This window comes from Oncorhynchus gorbuscha, linkage group LG11 (genome assembly GCF_021184085.1).
Source record: "Oncorhynchus gorbuscha isolate QuinsamMale2020 ecotype Even-year linkage group LG11, OgorEven_v1.0, whole genome shotgun sequence".
Lineage (NCBI taxonomy): Eukaryota > Metazoa > Chordata > Actinopteri > Salmoniformes > Salmonidae > Oncorhynchus > Oncorhynchus gorbuscha.
This window is the reverse complement of record NC_060183.1, coordinates 41,660,092-41,679,962: the sequence shown is the minus strand read 5'-3', so window position 1 is coordinate 41,679,962 and position 19,871 is coordinate 41,660,092. Positions and strand designations below refer to the sequence as shown.

General features: G+C 41.7%; 2 protein-coding genes across 8 annotated transcripts in view; one reads left to right on the top strand and one right to left on the bottom strand.

Moving 5' to 3' along the window:
• Positions 1–574: 574 nt before the first annotated feature.
• LOC124048656 (N-lysine methyltransferase KMT5A-A-like) lies at positions 575–11,088 on the bottom strand. Of its 3 annotated transcripts, none has more exons than XM_046369649.1 (7): positions 10,811–11,088; positions 10,007–10,157; positions 9,272–9,560; positions 6,138–6,225; positions 3,509–3,568; positions 1,725–1,915; positions 575–1,567 (listed from the first exon to the last, which is right to left on the bottom strand). In XM_046369649.1, the coding sequence occupies exons 1-7, from the start codon at positions 10,817–10,819 to the stop codon at positions 1,321–1,323; spliced, it is 1,035 nt and encodes a 344-aa protein (XP_046225605.1). In that variant the 5' UTR covers positions 10,820–11,088; the 3' UTR covers positions 575–1,320. The 3 variants fall into 3 exon arrangements, with proteins under 3 accessions (XP_046225605.1, XP_046225606.1, XP_046225607.1); XM_046369650.1 differs by having other exon boundaries at positions 9,272–9,557; XM_046369651.1 differs by having other exon boundaries at positions 575–1,531; positions 10,811–11,084.
• A 540-nt stretch (positions 11,089–11,628) lies between these two features.
• Positions 11,629–19,871, top strand: part of LOC124048654 (protein strawberry notch homolog 1-like) — a 30,788-nt gene continuing 22,545 nt past the window's right edge. For 2 of the 5 annotated variants that reach the window (XM_046369646.1, XM_046369644.1), the window contains exons 1-13: positions 11,629–11,963; positions 13,622–13,738; positions 14,271–14,348; positions 14,625–14,861; positions 15,084–15,210; positions 16,028–16,066; positions 16,387–16,487; positions 17,447–17,537; positions 18,477–18,637; positions 18,764–18,897; positions 19,005–19,095; positions 19,281–19,442; positions 19,641–19,776. In XM_046369646.1, coding sequence (XP_046225602.1) covers positions 13,622–13,738; positions 14,271–14,348; positions 14,625–14,861; positions 15,084–15,210; positions 16,028–16,066; positions 16,387–16,487; positions 17,447–17,537; positions 18,477–18,637; positions 18,764–18,897; positions 19,005–19,095; positions 19,281–19,442; positions 19,641–19,776 — 1,474 coding nt within the window. In that variant the 5' untranslated portion in view covers positions 11,629–11,963. Of the gene's footprint in view, positions 11,964–12,887; positions 13,222–13,621; positions 13,739–14,270; positions 14,349–14,624; positions 14,862–15,083; positions 15,211–16,027; positions 16,067–16,386; positions 16,488–17,446; positions 17,538–18,476; positions 18,638–18,763; positions 18,898–19,004; positions 19,096–19,280; positions 19,443–19,640; positions 19,777–19,871 lie in introns of those variants that run through there. The other 3 variants (XM_046369648.1, XM_046369647.1, XM_046369645.1) reach the window with 2 other exon arrangements.

Genomic DNA, 19,871 nt, shown 5'->3' with positions numbered 1-19,871 from the left:
TCCACTGAATAAGTAGGCTAGTGATTGCTTTGCAGTGCTTGCAGTTAGCCACGGACTCCTTCCAAACAACTCATTGTTGAATTTGTGAATTCCAACTTGTGTAATGTCTATGTCCAATGAGCACTGCTACGTTTGATCTATAATTCCTCATTATTTCTCTTCATATGACAATGATTAAAAAGGATTTGCCTAGTAGATTTCTCTTGATTTTTTGTGAAAGTATGTCATGATCAGTCTAATTAAAGCTACTGTAGATGTGTGATTTGATGTCATTTTACCTGTGGCCAATGACCTTGAGCCTTCTTGGATGGCCACTTCTAATGGAACTGGTTTTTTTCATCACTAAAAACAGTCCGCATGGGAAATGTTTAATTTAGAACGTTCTGTTCGGAAATGCATCTCACTAAGCCAACCTCATGCAATCAACATTAAATATTAGAGGGGATCTGATGCCCTCTGAACAGTAGTTATACAAATCATCAATCCATTGTCCTCAAATTCAGCTTTGTAAATCAGCAAGGTGTTTAAATGCAAAAAGAAGAGTCCGACATCATGACAAAAACAAGCTGGGGTATAATTTGCATAAAACCTGTTTATTCAATGATGCCTCCACCCCAGCATACATATTTAAATACTTCCTCATGGAGCATTTGTTTGTGGACATTGACAGCTTTGTGTGTTAGAGGTACAGATTTGTTCAAGTTCATAAAACAACTATACATAACATAGCATAAAGTTGACATTTCAAATAAAGTGTGAGTTTCAATGGTTGGAATCCTATTCCAGTTTTTGGAACCTTTTAAAGACGGCTCGTAAGTTTGCATCTAATAGTTCTGTTTTCTGCATCAACCAGAAAGGGTTCTGGTACCATAAATATAATTATTGCTTAGCAACTAACTACCATACAACCAATTAAGAAAAACTTTGTATAAAAATGCAGAACACTGAACTACAACCTGCATGCCGTGGAAGCACTGGTCTACCGGTAATACAAAATATACAAAAAGAAATGTGCTGGAAAAAACTAGCATGTTTCATAGACTGATAAATATATTAAAAGTATTGATGTCGCCAGACATTTAGAAGGTGTACCTCAATCTAAATGTGTGTTTAAGTCACTGTAACCTAACCCACCCTCCTCAAAAACTCCCTCCCCACTAAACGCACAAACTACCCCCCCTTTCAAAAAAAACAAAAAAAACATGTGATGACACATTCTGTTGCTAAGGCAATTTTTTACATTTAAAAAAAAAACGATCTATTAAGAAACCAAGGTGTTGTTAGCATTTTCCCTTTTCTTTGAGCTGGATCATGTCTCCATCAATGTTTGAGCCAGGGGTGGGCTGCGATGGAAGCTTTGCTGCGGTCACCATAGTCGTAGAGCAGCTCCTCGCCCTCATCGACATCTCGCGATGCCACCAGGATGAGGTGAGGCATCCCGTTGATGTCATGGAGTTTGGTTTGACAGTTGCCGTTCTTACTGTGGTTGATCAGACGACCCATGCGACCCGTTTCTTTCGTGGCGTCCACACTAGAGGGAGATGCAGTTGAGAAAACCCCCCCGCCGCTGATATTAGGTTAATCTAACAGTTTGTTATGGTTGAAAAGTTATTACATCATGCAACTTAAAACAAATACTGCATTAGTGAGCAGCCAACAGTGAGAACGCTGAAATAGTTTTGCGGCTATACCAGAGACACATAAGAGAGAGTGGTTTGACATACCAGTATGTTTTGCAGAGATACTGAAAGTAGTACATGTAGCAGCCGGTGGCAGGGTTAAGAGCATACTCGGCCTCCCTCATTTTGGCATCAGTGACCTGCAGCAGGTCGCCATGGTACTCCACCACATACTGGCCCTTATCGAAACACTGGGTGGCAAACACTCCTCGACCCTTCCCCTCTATATGCTGCACCTGTACCATTTGGGGAATAAATATACAGCGCATTAGGAAAGTATTCAGACCCCTCGACTTTTTCCACATTGTTACGTTAGACATTCTAAAATGGATTCAAATGTCCAACCCCCCCCTTCAATCTACACACAATAGCCCATAATGACGAAGCAAAAACAGGTTCTTAAATCACCACATTTACATAGGTATTCATATCCTTTGCTCAGTAGTTTGTTGAAGCATCTTAGGCAGCAATTACAGCCTAGAGTCCTCTTTGGTATGACGCTACAAGCTTGGCACACCTGTATTTGGGGAGTTTCTCCCATTCTTCTCTGCAGATCCTCTTAAGCTCTGTCAGGTTGGATGGAGAGTGTCACTGCACAGCTATTCTCAGGTCTCTCCAGAGATGTTTCGATCAGGTTCAAGTCTCAGCTCTGGCTGGGAACTCAAGGACATTCAGAGACCACTCACGCATCGTCTTTGCTTAGGGTCGTTGTCCTGCTGGAAGGTGAACCTTCTCCCCAGTCTGAGGTCCTGAGTGCTCTGGAGTAGGTTTTCATCAAGGATCTCTTTGTACTTTGTTCTGTTGATCATTCCCTCAATACTGACTAGTCTCCCCCGTTCCTGCCACTGAAAAACCTCCTCACAGCATGCTGCTGCCACCACACTTCACCGTAGGGATGGTGACAGCTTTCCTCCAGACGTGACATTTGGCATTCAGGCCAAAAAGCTCAATCTTGGTTTCGTCAGACCAGAGAATCTTGTTTCTCATGGTCTGGGAGTCGTTTAGGTGCCTTTTGGCAAACTCCAAGTGGGCTCTCATGGGCCTTTTACTGAGGAGCGGCTTCCATCTGGCCACTCTACTAAAGGCCTGATTTGTGGAGTGCTGCAGAGATGGTTGTCCTTCTGGAAGGTTCTCCCATCTAAAACAGAGGAACTCTTGAGCTCTGTCAGAGTGCCCATCAAGTTCTTGATCACCTCCCTGACCAAGGCCTTTCTCCCCCGATTGCAGGCATTTTGGGGTACCCTTCCCCAGATCTGTGCCTCGACACAATCTTGTCTCGGAGCTCTATGGACAATTCCTTCGACCTCATGGCTTGGCTTTTGCTCCAACATGCACTGTCAACTTTGGGACCTTAGAGACAGGTGTGTGCCTTTCCTAATCATGTCCAATCAATTGAATTTACCACAGGTGGACTGTGGTAAATAAAGTTGTAGAAACGTCAAGGATGATCAATGGAAACCAGATGCACTTGAGCTCAATTTAGTCTCATAACAAAGGGTCTGAATACTTTAATACATCTGCAATTTATTTAATACAATTGTGCATTGTGTGTAGATTGAGGTAAAACAATGATTTAATCAATTTTAGAATAACTGTTGTTGTAATGTAACAACCATTTGGTCTGAATATTTTCCAAATGTACTGTATTTTCACTCATGGAATACAATATAGTCTATTGAAATAATAAAATGAACTTAGTATCACACACTATTTCTCTGAAAACTGTGAGAGATGCATTTCATGATATGTCAGTATGAACATAGCAACAAGGTTTTCAAATACAGGGCCTCTCAGTCAGATTGGCTAAGCGCTGTGATCAATGAGTGTACCTCCATTCCTTCCTCAATCCCATTTATGATCAGATCGTCGATGTGTTTCTTTTGTTCACACTGTAAGAGAATCCAAGCAGAGAGGACATGTAATAAGAAATGTAAAATTTGGCTCCACATTTGAAGGAACACAAGTCCTTATTCACAGTTACTAATGGCAGTATAGCTAATCTCAGCCAGAGAACCAGTTAACAGTATCTCTATACTCTCCATACTGTATTGGGGCAATTCCACCAATTTGTCACTTAAAATGTATGGCCAAACTAAAACCATTGATTTAAAAAGTTGAACAAAATCATACAACTCTGTACAAGGACTACTTTTAAACAATTTACACTGAACATTTCAAACACTTACTAGAAGAACTGTGCAGATGCAAAGTTTGGTAACAGAATTGAGGTAAAATCTCCCTCAGTTTACAATAATTAAATATCTGCTCCAAATTAAGATTCAAAAGATGTCTACAGAAATAGTGTCAGCTATGACATGACGCCTCAACTTTGAAAAACATATTTTGGTTATTTAACTGAAGTGAATTTACACCCGGTAACAGAACTTAATCATAGGTCCCTGATCTGTACTACACAGAAATGCAAAAAAATATATAAATAAATCACATTACATCACCAAAAAAGACCAATTTTGGTTGGTCCAGACCAAATCTGAACCAATCATAGACATCCATGTTTCACAAGTTTGGACAACAAAGTACAACATAGTAGAGCTCAGTACAGTAAATTAGAGTATAGTTCAGTACAGTATAATGTACTCAACTCGTGTGCTCTTGTACTGTACTCTTTTCTGAACACTGAACTACACTACTTTTATTTACTGTACTAGAGTTGGGCCATGTGGACAAAAATCCATAAATTGAAGGGGCAAAAAAATGTGCAATGATAAAACGATAACGTCAGATAAATAAATAAAATTCCGGGGAGGTGCTAGAGCTGGTTGATATGGACAAAAAGTCTGATAAAGTAACTATTTTGCTCAATAACAACATACGACAAAATATTTATTTTGTAATTTTTTGAAAATGGTGGCAGGGCTCTAGACAATTATTTCCAGTGCCAAGTAAGAAAGATGGTAGCCTATGATAATATATATAGGAAAAATGCATGATTGTATCTTGATGTGTAACCTATCCAAACACGATCAGATTCATTTTGGGCTCTTAAGAGAATTTGTGCATATTGGCATTTAGGCTATATTATTTACCACTTGAGGAAGTGGGAACTCAAAACACTTAGCTAGATTGCTAACTCTGAATATGATATTGTTGATAGATAGCCAGTAAATGTAATCTAACGTCCTACAAAAACAGTCCAGTGCTAGGCCACTAGATGTAAGCCTATTAAGTGAAAATGGCACGCTCCACTCGGCTCCGTAGGCGCTTCAAAACCCATACTGCATAGCCTACTCCAGTTGTAAAGTGATGCCATGAAATGCCATGAACCCAATATTAAGTGGTGGAGAAACACATTATATACACTCACAGAAAGTTGTGACTCTCCTCTGTAACTAAAACATTAGTTGCTTTGAAAATGTATTTGTCGCAATAGTATTTTATGCAACGGTGCTTCTCAGAATGCATCACTCCCTCCTCCGTGTGCAGTGGGATTGAGTCAGCAGCCGACAGCAAAACAGGGACAGGCAGACACTTCCATAGCAGGAATCAACATAATGCATGGGCCATTACTGTCGACCAAATAATGGTTTTAGAACAAAGCTACAGGAACGTTGTGTAGCAAAATCACCAACGTAAGAGGAATGCAATGTCAGTGTCTGTCATTTCTGGTTTATCACCACAGCTCTATATTAGAACTTGTCAAATGTCCAAATCAACTAGCCCATGTCAGCTAATGTGTTTATTTTTTATATTTTTTAGCCCATAGATATTGTTGTAATTTGTCACTCAAATATCACATTAATACACATTAGACATGGAAAAATGTACAGAATTGCAGGAAGTAAGCATTAAAACTTGCAAAATTCTCTCCACCAACAAAAAGGGTGTGAATAGTTCGTCATGAACAGTGCTTGAGCCCATAGAAATATACATGGTGTGTGCATGGGGACGTGGGATAATGCAGAAAGCAGCCCCCCCCCCCCGAGTGAGAGGGTTTGGGAACCCCCTGCTCTACTGGCCAAACTTCTGAAACAGACCTCATCTGAAACAATCATAGAGGTCCAGCCTTATTGCAAACAAAAAACATTCAGCAATTTTGGCACAGTCCATCACTACCCAAACACAACTGGTTTCAAGTGTCCACCCCAGGTGCACGTTTTGGCCTTTGCCCTAGCACTACACAGCTGAAGCAAACAAAGCTTTATGAGTTGGTTATTTGAACCAGTTGTGTAGTGCTAGGGCAAAACCCAAAACGTGCACCCGGGAGGAGAGGAACCCTGATCTACTGGGAATCAGACAGGGGATATACACTGGGTAAAACAAACATTAGGAACACCTAATATTGAGTTGCACCCATTCCACACATGACCCTCATTTCACACTAGGTCTGTTTATCTCTCAATAATCTGCACAGTACACCACAAAATATTTTGTATATAACAGCATGGAAGTGGTCAATGCTTTAAATATTACAAGGTAATAAATGCACTTTGCGCTCACCTTCAACTCCGCTTTGCTTTTCCTGGAGCTTCTCCTTATGGGATAGTAGTCGGTTACTTTGCGGTTTTGGGAATTCCTGCTCACTGCTCTGTTAAAAAAAATGTATGAACTAGCATTAATTAACAAACACCATTTTTTACATATACGGGTACATATGTGCCATGTTCTTATCAAAGTGTCCAACAGACAGACATTGCAGCCCTTTGTGGTACATCAATTATATATCTGTCCCCGACCTACAGTGGTCTGTTCTTTAGAAATTGACATTTTAAAAAACTGTATTTTATACATGTAGGCTACTGAGCTTGCTTGATGCTTTAAGCACACAGATTAAATCATTAAAACATACAAATGACTGAAGAGGGATCCAGAAACCAAGACCGCCTAACCAGGACGAGAATTTTTTTTAAAAATGAAAATAAATACAACGTTCCTGACCCTCTTCCTCCCCGCTGCTGCTGGCCTTGGCAGATTAGGCTGTTATGCTCCTGAAGTTGCCAGTAGGTAATAGGCTACACCAGGAGTCAGCAACCTTTTCCATTTGGAGTGCCAATTTATCTTACTATTTCTACCAATCTGCATGCCAGTTATGATTTTCATATGCACATTTGTGGAACAATTTCATTTATAATAGTCATATTTCAAAATCCTAAAAGTAACTTGTATTGCCATCTATGTAAAAATAACCTACATAAAGTCAACAAATAAAAACCATTGCAGGTAGAGAATAACATGATCAAAATAAATGTCCTTTAAAATCGCATTGGCTACACATGGCCGGTCTACAAGGAACTTTAAAACATTGTATTAACTAAACTAAAACATTTCAATAAAAAGCCCTTTTTCAGGACCCTGTCTTTCAAAGAGATTTGGATTTTTACAAATTAACGTCACAGACCTTCATTGTAAAGGGTTTAAACACCGTTTCCCATGCTTGTTCAATGAACCATAAACAATCAATGAACATGCACCTGTGGAAAGTTCGTTAAGACACAAACAGCTTACAGACTGTTGGCATTTAAGGTCAAAGTTATGAAAACTTAGGACACTAAAGAGGCCTTTCTACTGACTCTGAAAAACACCAAAAGAAAGATGCCCAAGTTCCCTGCTCATTTGTGTGAACGTTCCTTGCGTGCTGCAAGGAGGCATGAGGACTGCAGATGTGGCCAGGGCAATAAATTGCAATGTCCGTACTGTGAGACACCTAAGACAGCGCTACAGGGAGACAGGACGGACAGCTGATCATCCTAGCAGTGGCAGACCTCGTGTAACAACACCTGCACAGGATCAGTACATCTGAACATCACACCTGTGGGCCAGGTACAGGATGGCAACAACAACTGCACGAGTTACACCAGGAACGCACAATCCCTCCACCAGTGCTCAGACTGTCTGCAATAGGCTGAGAGAGGCTGGACTGAGGGCTTGTAGGCCTGTTGTAAGGCAGGTCCTCACCAGACATCACAGGCAACAACGGCGTCTAATGGCACAAACCCACCGTCGCCGTCTTTACTATATAGTAAAGACAAGATTAAATCAAGAATTGTCTGATGGGTGACAATATTAGGCTATCACTTGTGAATGATAAATTATCACCATTTGAGCCATGTGAGTAAGAGGCGCTGCACACTCACAGAGAAGGGCACAATGCAGCATTGATTTTTTTAGGTGCATTATGCCACCGTGAAATTCATTATCAAGTGCTTGTCAAATTGTGAATGAGAGACTGATGGTGTGTACAGCCTGCGCAAAAAAAACAAAAACAAAGCAGAGCTCAAGCCTTTCAAGATACTTTTTTTTCCAAATCATCATCATTAGAGTCTCATCATGCAGCCTTACAATGTATCAAACATCAAAACATACAGCCCAACTTTTGTAAAACAACTGAAGTTATATTAATAACTCAAAATGAACCATACACGAGTAACTATTTATTTGTTAACTGCTCACAGAAAAGCCACATGTGCACACTCACTCAAATCGTTTGGAGAAATGTATATTTTATTCAGCTTTGTTTAATTCATATTACAAAATAATGCCACGGAATTTTATGCAAATCTTGTCTGCTAAATGAACTCGTGTAGCCCACAGCCATTTGGCATAGCCAGATCAGGACAACTCAAGAGAATGCTATTATGTTCTTCTGAAATAGACTACATTTTCTCCATATCGTGCTTCTTTGGACCAGTCTAAAATAAATCATGTTTATTGTGATGTGTAGGATATATTGCATGGCTTTATTAGACTTTTAAAATGGCTTGTAGGCTATGTGTGGAAGCCATGAGATGCTAATGTGTTTATGTTAACTGTCAATTACCGTGAGACTGAGTTATTTGCTTGACAATCACCGGCTTATGAAATCTCATGACCACCACAGCCCTACCCCTTACCTGAGAGAATAGAAGTTCAATATGTAACTAGATGTAGAAGGCTAACGTTAACTAGCTAACGTTGCTCATGAAAGGAAGTTAGGCTAGTGAGCAAGCATTTTTTCTACTTTCACGAACGTGCACGCAAACAGAAATCAGAAGCATGGACAGCCACATCATATCACAATTTTACATTGATTAGACTATTGTTTTTGCCATCTTTTAGTTGTCACTGTAAGCATAGGTGATTTGATGTTGAAATGGTGCTGGAATAGAGGCAGCTCCGGTTTTCTTTGACTTGCAGTAACTGTTTGGTTCTAAGTCAATAGCTGTTTAGCGGTCCGAAAACGTAGGAAACATCAACTTGCTTGACCATGTAACTGTTTGTTCCATGCAATATGCTTTATGGACTTCAGACAGAGGTTGCTCTCTGGTTTTGAGATGAAACAAAAGGGAGAAGAAAAAAATGGCATCATATGAAGCTTTATGGCTTACTCTGTAATGAGTAGTATTTTGATTGAAATAACAATTCTCACAAAGCCACCACTACCTCAAGTTCAGTTCACTCCGAATATGTGCACATGGGAGATGCACAAACTCTGCAGTTCACCAATTCCAATTATAATACACCCTTTTTACATAATTATTCACATGCTCCAGTTTAGTGCATGCATTTGACAGTCCCTAGCTATTGTAACAAGTGTTTTTTAGCTATAAAAACACCTGACAAAATGTGATTGTGTGTGACATCCAGTGAGAGCTTACATTCTTAGTGCTGACTTCTTCCCTTTGGCCTTGCGTCGGATGTCCCTCCTCTGGTTGGCGAGGTGAGCAGCGGTGTTGTTGGCGAGTAGGGTGTGGGTGATGTTACTGGGGGCAGGAGGGGAGGAGACATCAGCTGGGGAACGGAGGCAGGAGACTGGGGAGAAGTGGAGAAGCTGCTGGGAGGACTGATGCTGGTTCTCATCTGTCCTGCAGGGCCACTGGCTGTGGCTCTCTTCCACGTCTGCCAGCTTCAGGACGCATGCCGCCTCAGAGTTCAGTCTCCTGGCTGCTGGGTGGGGCAAGCAAAGGGGAAGTCAGATGAGGATATAACAGTGTTCATGTCAATGTCTTCATCTCATTCACATAAACCCATTTTTCATTAAATGTACAAAGCAATCAAAAACTGAGGAAACAAGAATATCGAGATGCCACAGACTAAACCCACAGCGCCTCAGATATAACACACATTTGACTCAGTATTCACTAAGCCACAAAATGTCTATACACATTGATCTAGGCCAGGTATGGGCAACTGGTGGCATGCAATGCCTAATCATGGTCAAATTACCACCCACATGGCCCCATTGATTTTGTTAAGTCACTCTCACTCAGATATCATATTAAAACTGCAAACATTTCTCTCCACCCGATGGCAGAATGTGTAGATTTGCAGGAAAGAGGCAAATAGAAAGAACAGGACATGCGCTGCAGTAGTTCAATGAATACACTACATACCATCCGCTTGCCTCTGTGTTTCATTCTGTATAGAGCAGCATCCAGCGTACTTTCCCTCCTGAATGAGTTTGATGGTCATCTCATCACGGACAGGTGATTTGGACTTGCTGTGGCCCAGGAGAGTGATGGAGTGGCTGTTTAGTACCATATCCTGTCAAAGGAAGAGGTGGAAACCATCAATCATTTGCTGTTGCTGTGTGTGTGGAAACGTCAACCATGTAAATTAACACAACGTTGAAATTAATTTTCCAAAAAGGTTAATGTCGAGGACATTCGACGATAACAACTGTTGAGTAATGTCTGGATGTCACCTGACCTGGTCTCATGAAAAAGAGGAGACCTGTGTCAATACACTAGCAGTGACGCCAGCCAGCAACCTAATTTGGCTAACTATGACTAAATACACCCGCACAACATACGGGCCTCCTGGTTGTTAGCTCGACCGTTCGCTTATTCACATTATTTGTGACAAACATGTTGTTTTCGAGAACATGCAAACGTGGCTGTATATATGAGTTACAAATGCCTCGCCCACTAAAAGCGACTAACTTTTTATTTCGACCATTCGCTTATTCAACCGATAGGAGTAGCTAGCTGGAGTAGGGAGAATAACGTATAGTTAGCTAGCTAACCATGCTAGCTAACATCATGCAATGTTGGACATTGATCAAGTAACGTTAAAAACAAATACCTAACTAGCATAGAAATAACAATCCACTCCCCTCTATTGTCCTACATTAATGTAACCTATTTTTTTGTAAAATAACAAAGTACACATTTGACGAATTGTTACAGCCAACTTACCCCGTTCATTTCTGGATTGTTTTGTTTTTTGTATTTATGCGAAAAAGGCTTCAGGTCCACTCTTCTGTTGCAGTAAAACAATATCCAGAAGCCGTGTCTCCCCGTATGTCCCCAGCGTCATACAACAGTCATCCCACCTCTGCTGCCTTCGTACACTCTCCTCCGTCTCCACAAAGGTCACTTTTGTATGTTTTCCTTTGAAATTATTCAGCCCAGGCAGTTTCCACAGTTCCTCCCCTCCGCCATGTTTTAATGTAACTCATTCAAGGAGGGAGCCATGTAACATTTAAAGGGACGATAAGTTCTAAAGCAGAGCCAGCAGGCGGCGCTGTCTAACATTGTTTTGGGGAGTTAATTAATCAACATGAATCATTATCATCATCCTCATTAAAGAATTACCTTTTGACACTGCACGGTATAACATTGAATGATTGTGTAAAATATTATTCTATTATATATCATATATTTTCTGTTTATTATTGATGCTATTAAGAGCATGAAGTAATGCAGCCGGGGAGGTCACCATCTGAGTGGTCCTTCTCAAGGTTTCGACTTTCCAGGGAGATTTTCCTTGCCTCTATGCTGCTGTTTGCTTTTTGGGTCTCTTTATGATTTAGATTGGTTTACTACTGATTGATTGATTTGTGCAATATATAAACATGCAGCACAAAGGATTAGACCTTAACGCCGTCATGATTTGAAATCATGTCACACAGATCTCTAATAACGTAGCAAATGTTTTACCCTGACCTTACCAAAATGGGGGTTCCCAATGACATATTTTGCATAATGAGGAAACGTCGACTGGACGTCACTTCCTTCAAAGACTTCACGCGGTCACGTGACGAGGGTTTAGCACTCTGTTTCTGGAATCTGTAAGGTTTAAAATTGTGCTTGAAATGTCAACATTCTTTTCTTTATCGATTGCTGATCGCCAACGGACGCCCCGCGACCACTTGGATATCCTTTTTTATCGACGGAGTGCTAGGAATTCGCGCCTGAAAATTCCAGCTCTCGGGCTAAACGTCACGTGACCAATACGAGACTCTGGTCGTTTGGTAAAGATGGCGAAAGGTGGTTAGAAAACAGCGGAGCGAAGAGGGTAACAGCCCCTGTAACCGCCGCGATAAACTGGACACCCGTTGACTGCCAAGTGAGTGTTGTTGCCTGGCACAAATATTTGTAAATGGTTGGTGATTTCCCCAGGATCACGGTGAAGTGTAGATAGTGAGGCTGTGACGTGTTGTTTTCGTGGAATTGTATTTTATTGTCCTCTTCGCATTGCAACTAACGCGGCAACGTTAACGTTAGCTGTTAGCTAACGGCGTGACAGAGCATAACACCAACACGGCTTAGTACGCTATTAGCTAACTAGCCAGATAACTTAAAGCGAACCAGAGTAACGTTAGCGAAATTCCTTTTGTAACATTAACTATTACTGTAGATATAATTACCTTACTAATAGTAGTGATGCTAGTTAGCGAATGTGTTATTTGGGTTGTATTTTAGTACATTGTTTTCTTAGTGCAGTAAAATTCAGAACGGGCAGTAGGGGTTAGCCAGTTTCAGTAACGTTATAATGCAGTAGCTAATGGCATAGCTACATAGTTAAGTTATCCAGCAAGCTAACTAGCTTAAATGCCAAGGTGAATGGGACTTGTTTACGCCGATGTCGCGTGAATAGTAAGGTTGCTTTTCACACACATAACAGTTGCATATCGATGTAAATTGATACCATAGTTACTTAGTAACTTGATTGATCAAATCAGTGGACAGCTCAGCCAAGTTAACGTTAGCTAGCTAATGGTCAGGTGAGTTTCAAGTAGCTAACGTTAGATAGCTAATATACTGCAGTGCTATTGACTTTAGAGGGTGTGTGGTTTCCTAGCTATGTATGTGTACAAGCCACATGAATCTTCTAAATGTCTTAGCCTGATCTAAACAGCAAGCATATATAGAACATGTTAGATTTGACATTAGCTAGCTACTGTTAGCTAGTCTTGCGAACGACGACGTCACTCCAGGAAATTGAGACTACGGAGTAGGGAGCAAGTCAAGTGCAAACACGTGCCAGGGTCCGGGTCACATTGTAACCAGACAAATTCTCAATATCACACACCTGGATGTACACCTTGTAATTAAGTGTGTAACTGCTGAATATTCTTGCAGTCTACCTTGATCGATTTGTTTTAAGAGTTGGGACCCACTGTCGAACATTTCTAAACATCCTTGACGCTTCCTGGCCGGTGCTACATGCCAGTCAACATTCTGTTGCTATCATCTGCTCTGGGTGGGAAGTTTTTATTTATTTTAATTACTAGTAGCAGCAGCAACCAACATCATACTTTATTAGTGCACAGCTGAGTGAAGATATCTGGTCTGATGATTGGATGAACTGTTAGATTACCAAGGTAAACAGTCTCTCAGTGGTCACATGTCTGCCACATGGAGCTGTGCATTAGGTCCTATTGTATGTTTTAGAAATATCTGTTGCTACTTATTTTACATGAAAGCAGTTGATTCAAAACTCGTAACTATATGTATTTTTTTTCATAGTGTAGTTTTTAATGATCTTTGAGCTCTTATGCTTGTATTTGTTGGTGTGAAATTGTGTGCTGTATCAGGGTGTGTTAGACAGCTTACTGTTAAATAAAAGCTGTCACAGCCCACTGTCTGTACGACATAAGAGACCAAGTAGTGTTGAAAAATACAGTTAACTACAGACACAAACAATTTTGGTTAGATCACTAACAGTGGATTGTGTTTTCCTATTCGGCCCCTGCTGATGTCACTTAACAATTTGTTTTGCAGATGATGGATCCTGGACAGGATTTGCTCTTGGCAGCCCTGAGCGAGAGCGGAATCTGCCCTAACGACCTGTTCGACTTTGACCCTCAGGATGCTGCTCTTCCCTCTCCCACCCCACAGGTAAGTAAAACACAGGGAGGCATCTTCCCAATTGTCCAAAGTGGCTTCTAGCTCTTCTGCATCTTTTGAGTTTAATGAATGGAAACGCATTTAACTAATCTCAGTAGTTTAGTGACCTCCCAGCATCTCAGTAGTTGCATTCTCTCCTCTGATCTGTATAAATACATAACTAAAGGGCAGCCTGGGCAGGGCTCTACAGTGAATCCGTTTTACTTGTGTATGCGCCTAAATAGTTTGCTGTGTAAAAAAATCGCCCATATCATTTTTGCAATGATTACCTCACTGTACTGCAGCCCCTGAGTGCCATGGAGAATACACTGAGTGCCGATTCATGAATGTCACACTTGCGCCATTACTACAAAGAAAAGGGCCTGTAATCTCAAATATATTTCTTTGTGCGCCTTCATTTTTCAACTTAGGCGCACACATGCTCCTTGTAATTTTTTTTTTTTTTTAAGGTCACTCCGGGTGCTGCTGCTTCAGATGTTTAGTGTTCTCTGGTGCTGATGTGAGTTTTGTTTCTCTCCTCCAGTCCATCTCCATCAGTGCCCTGGGTGTTGGCTCAGGGATGGAGGCAATGGCTCCACCCACACCTGCAGTCTCAATCAGGGTAGGAACTCTCTTCAACAAAATATGGGTTACAGTGTTTACCAAGAAACCTAGTCAGTCAACAGTTTGAAAATGTTTTCTCCTGTTGGTTTCCACTTAAAAAAGGACACAGAATATTTGTGCTGCGTCTACACATTTCGTAAAAAAAACATATGCCTTGTGTTAAACTACCCAGTTGCATAATGAATTGGAATATCTAGCGTGTTGTACTGCAGTATAATTTCTGTGTGGTAACATCTCAACCTCTCCTCCCTGTCCCTCCTCACTGGTCCACCAGCACAAGCCTCAGCCCTCAACTACCACATTTGTCTTAAATCAACTGAATCAGTTGCCATCACTGGGAACAATTGTTGTGACCAAGCCCTCAACTGGAGGCACGGCCAGACACACCATCACAGTCACTAAGGTGGTCCATTCAGCTCCCTCAGCCCTGCGGGGATCCTCTTCCACACTTACCTACTCCACTGCTCTCCCCTCCCCAGTCTCCACAGTGGTTCCTTCCAACAGAGAGCAGGTCAGTGGAGGAAACACTTTTACCCTGGGAGTGGCAATGGGTACAAAAATGCAGCTGAAAATATGAAATAAACAAGTGTGTGTGCATGCTCTGATTTTAGTAGGTGTCACGAGGGCTAAGATGCCTTTCAGTTCCGATGCTGCCATCTGCAAAATGGCAACAAAAAGGGGGAAAACTCGAGAACTTTCCTTGAAATAACATGTATATTTCCTTCTGTGTCAGATCCAGCTGAAGGACCTGTTGAGGACCGGCAGCACCATGAAGAGCAGTAGTCTGGTGGAACTCATGAGGCTCAAGCCACCGCCAGACATCGCCCAGCCGGTCGCCACGGCAACAGCCACAGGCACCAGTGAGTCATGGTCCTCATAGAACCCTGGCTGGGTTCCAATGACTCCAGAATTGTTTATTTTCTTTTCCCATTCATCTTTTGGTGTCTGAGAGAACATGAACACTTCACTACCATTTGTTTCTCACATATTCTGTACCATTTTCTAAGAGCAGAGGTGACACCGTGGAGGGAAAAACTGCTCATATTTAGAGGTGCAAATCTTGGGGTAGAGGCCAGAGCCATATATATAGAGAGTTAGGCTAGGTTTTTAGAAGAGTCGCCATGTTAGCTCCCATATAGAATTTATTCTTGAAATGTTGGCGACGTAACAATACGAGAGACGCTCTGACATTTCCCTGTGAAATGACTGGCTTTAAACAAAGCAAAACGGAGCAGTGAATTTCAGCTGTTTTTACTGATTATCATTCGGGGTAATGTCTGTCCAAGACTGTATATTAGTGTCAGCTAACTGCATATCTGCTTTCACCGGACATTTTTCGTGGTTTTAAATCCTATCAGATGCGAACAGCACTACTCATAAGCGTTAATTTTATTACTTAGCAATTGCTATGGAGGGAGAAGTGGCACTCGGAACGTTCAACCGCATTGGTCGAATACATTTTCAGGCCATGATATTTTGAGCCCCAGGGTGCACCTCTTTCCTATCCGTATCAGTTTTTTGTCAAATTGTTGCTCTTTAAGTTTGGAAAGCGCTGATCAGGATATAACAGCCATTTCAAAACCCTTCCCCTGTACAGATTAACTTCACTCACAGGATCATTAATGTGTACCAACCATGTCCATGCTCAATGAGTGTTCAATGCTTTCATCCTCGCAGAAATTATACTGGTCTCGACAAAGATGATCCATAAACCAGGTATGGTCAAGATCAGGTGTCATCTGATTCTAGTGTTATCGTGTAACAGCGTTGAAAAGGGTTGTTATAAACAAGTCCAGTTTTCACATCTTCAAAGCACTTTCAACCACTTGATTTCAGTTGTATGCGGTTGGTTTAGACTTCTATAGTGTGTGAAACTGAAAGCAGTCCGGTGTCTTTAGAAGTGACCTTGCGCAAGGGCTGTTCAAGTGAATCATGCCTACATGTCTGAAAGTCTTTGTTTCTAATGGAGGTGGTCACTAGACGTGTCTCTACTTCCACTAATGATTTCTGTATTCTTTCTGTATCTCTTCTCACAGTGGAACTGAACAACGGGATAAAGAAGGAGGTGTCAAGTAAAGATGTCGCTCGGATCTGGGTGAACGACGACATGAAAGTGCGGAGCTTCTCACCTACACTAGTGAGTGGTGTCGTCCAATCGCTGACTCTTGACCAAAAAGGCGAACGGCGTAGCAGTCCTAGTAAAATCTGTTCTCCCTGTTCAATGACACACTAGTCGTCTCAAGGAGTTTTCACACACAGTTCTGAGCTATAGTTCGAATCAGTTAGATTTTTGTTACTGTATTTATTTATTTTTTTCATTTGTTCGAGTTGGTTTCACATTGCCAAATGTCTGACAAGCTAAAATGCCTTAACAAAACCATGTGTTCATTCATGCAAGTAATTTGTTTATTGGAGAAAAATGCTTGCTTTAAATCTGTTTATGATTGTCAATTAAGTGTGACTTGCGCGTCCCCAAACTTCATATTACTTTCGCTTTGGTCTTCCAACAACATGTGGGAGGAAACAGCGCAATAGCTGCTATAACTGCGATACGAATAGGCTATATTCAGTGGCCACATCCCTGGTATAAACCCCCGTCTCCCCCAGATGCGCTAATAAATAACCTGCTACTCACAGAATGTTTCAGAGATGTCAAGTTATGGTATTGCGTGCGTTTCATCAAATGCTTGCAGTCAAACAAGCAATAATACTCCTCTGGTTCTTTTCCTGTGTTTGGTTCGGACTGCATTCTCACCTGCAGAGAACTGCACCATGGTACTAATGGAATCGGACCAAAACCACCCTTTTTGAGCGAAACACTGTGCTCTGTTTTGTTTGCTCACAACCGCGGGTAGTGTTCATACCAGTCCAAACTAAGGTGGAAAAAGCACCGGAGTTTGGTAAATTAAAAATCTCCAAGCCAATTTGGTGTGGAAGCCCCCTTATCGATACACTGCAACAACACAATGGTTTCCTAATAATCACTATTTTCTTTAGGATTCAACAGAGCCTTCTGAGAATTTAATTTAATAGCCTGCTGAGTTTCTGTGAAATGCTTTAGACAGCTTAGTAACAAGTGATTATGTCTTTGTGTAGAAACTCCCAGGAATGGAGGAGGAGGCTGAGGAAGAGGAGGATGAAGAGTTGGGTCATGCTGAGACATACGCTGAGTACATGCCTATGAAATGTAAGCTTTACTGGCTGAGTACTCACAACTATTTCATTTCCTTTCACGTTTACTGAAGATGTTAAGCCTTGTTCACACTGGCAGTTTGAAGGGACTCGAACCACTTTTTTTGGGGGGGTGGACATATCCGTTTTTGAATCTGATATTTTTCCTGTAACCTGAACAGCCAAAAATCGCATTGAATCCCATATTTCAAGTCACCTTCATAGGTGGTTTAAAATCGGAGACAAATCTGATTCCTGTCCATGGAACTTGTCTGAATGGTCAAATTGAATTTCCCCTCGTGATTTTTAGTCGGTTATTTGGCATATCTTGTTGTTTGGTAGCTACTCTGAGTGTTTGACAAGTGTGGTAGCTAATTAACTTAATTGTTTACCAGCAAATTAGTGAATCTGCTAGCAAACTGAATGTCTAGCTAGCTTAGGTGACTGCTCTGGCTAGCCGAAAATAATCTTGTTTATCCTTTGAGGCTGTAAGTGTTCTTCCACTATGATTTCAAAGATTCAATGCAAATCGGAGACTTCCATCATTGTCACCGTAGCTTGCTATACAACAACTTCTGATGGATTGAGGGAGCACGAGCACCACTAATCAGCCTACGCCTCTGCACACAAACCTGCCATTGCCATGGCAACTAGCATAGCCAGGTCAAAAAATGACTACAGTCTGAGCAAGCACACATCCGATGTGGTCACTTGCTGTTTGGACAGTCAGTATTCCAAAATGGATTTTTAAAAACAAACCTGATTTTGCACTTTTGAATCCTGAAGTGTGAACGAGGCTTAATACTTATCATAGTCAAATAATATTGACTGATGAAAGATGGGTGGAGCCCATGCAGAGGTTCACACTGAGTGTTTGCTTTGAGGGTGCAGAGGGCTTAATGGAAAACAAAGATTTGATTGGTTAGTTGGCTGATTTGTTGATTGATGGTTCCAGTGAGGATCGGGCTGCGTCACCCAGACCCAGTGGTGGAGACCAGCTCCCTGTCCAGTGTGAAGCCTCCAAACGTTTGGTACAGAATGTCCATACCAGAGGAGACTGTCGACCGCGGCTGGCTGTCTGCTCTGCAGCTGGAGGCCATCACATACGCTGCCCAGGTAAAGAGCCTACACATTTACGCCACTGCTCACTTGGCCAGATAAAGACCTTACTACAGCTTGGCACTGCTTTATGTACTAGTGTAGATGAGCATTCACATACTGAAATGTTTCTTGTCTCCATAGCAACATGAGACATTCCTCCCTAATGGCGACCGAGCGTCCTATCTGATAGGAGACGGGGCCGGAGTAGGCAAGGGCCGGACCATCGCTGGGATCATCTACGAGAACTACCTCCTCGGTAGAAAGAGGTCACTCTGGTAAAACTGTAACTAGGGTTACCTGATACATCCCATCAATGAAACAAGATGAAACTACACACACATTCACACACACCCATTTCTTAAAGGCTATTCCGTCTTCACAGGTTCAGTGTTTCTAATGACCTGAAGTATGATGCGGAGAGGGATCTGAAAGACATAGGAGCCAAGAACATTCAGGTCCATTCACTAAACAAGGTAAGAGGTTGCCCGCTGTGTGCAGATGTACTTCTCCATGCTTTTTTCTTACATGTTAATAAATTGAAGAGGATCCTTCACACTGGATATGCTTTTCATATCTGCCTTCCAAAATGACGTGTTTCCATACATGTCAAGGAGTTGTACGCCTTAACTCAAAACCCATTCTATTTTGTCTGTCCCAGTTTAAGTATGGTAAGATCTCTTCCAAACACAATGGCAGTGTGAAGAAGGGGGTGGTCTTCGCTACGTACTCCTCTCTGATTGGAGAGAGCCAGTCTGGAGGGAAGTACAAGACCCGCTTCAAACAGCTGCTCCACTGGTGTGGAGAGGACTTTGACGGAGTCGTATCCTTTCATTGACCAACAGATGACTACTGTAAAAGCAAATCATAGAAAACATAATTGCCCTTAATACAACTTGTCCACATTTATACTGAGTTTGTAATCTGTAACTGCCCTTAGTAGGAGTTGTTGTAACCGGTAGATGGAAGTGTCCGTTGTTTAGTGACAATAACACCTTTCCTTAATCCAAGCCCCTTTTAGATTGTATATGACGAGTGTCACAAAGCCAAAAATGTCTGTCCCATCGGGTCATCCAAACCCACCAAGACTGGACTGGCAGTCCTGGAGCTGCAGAACAAACTGCCCAAGGCACGGGTGGTGTACGCTAGTGCCACTGGTAAGATACTAACCACCAAGAGAGGAGTCTGCTGGCGTTTTCATGCTTCAAATGATGAGCAGAGTCATTATTCTACCTGAATCATCTGTCGTGTA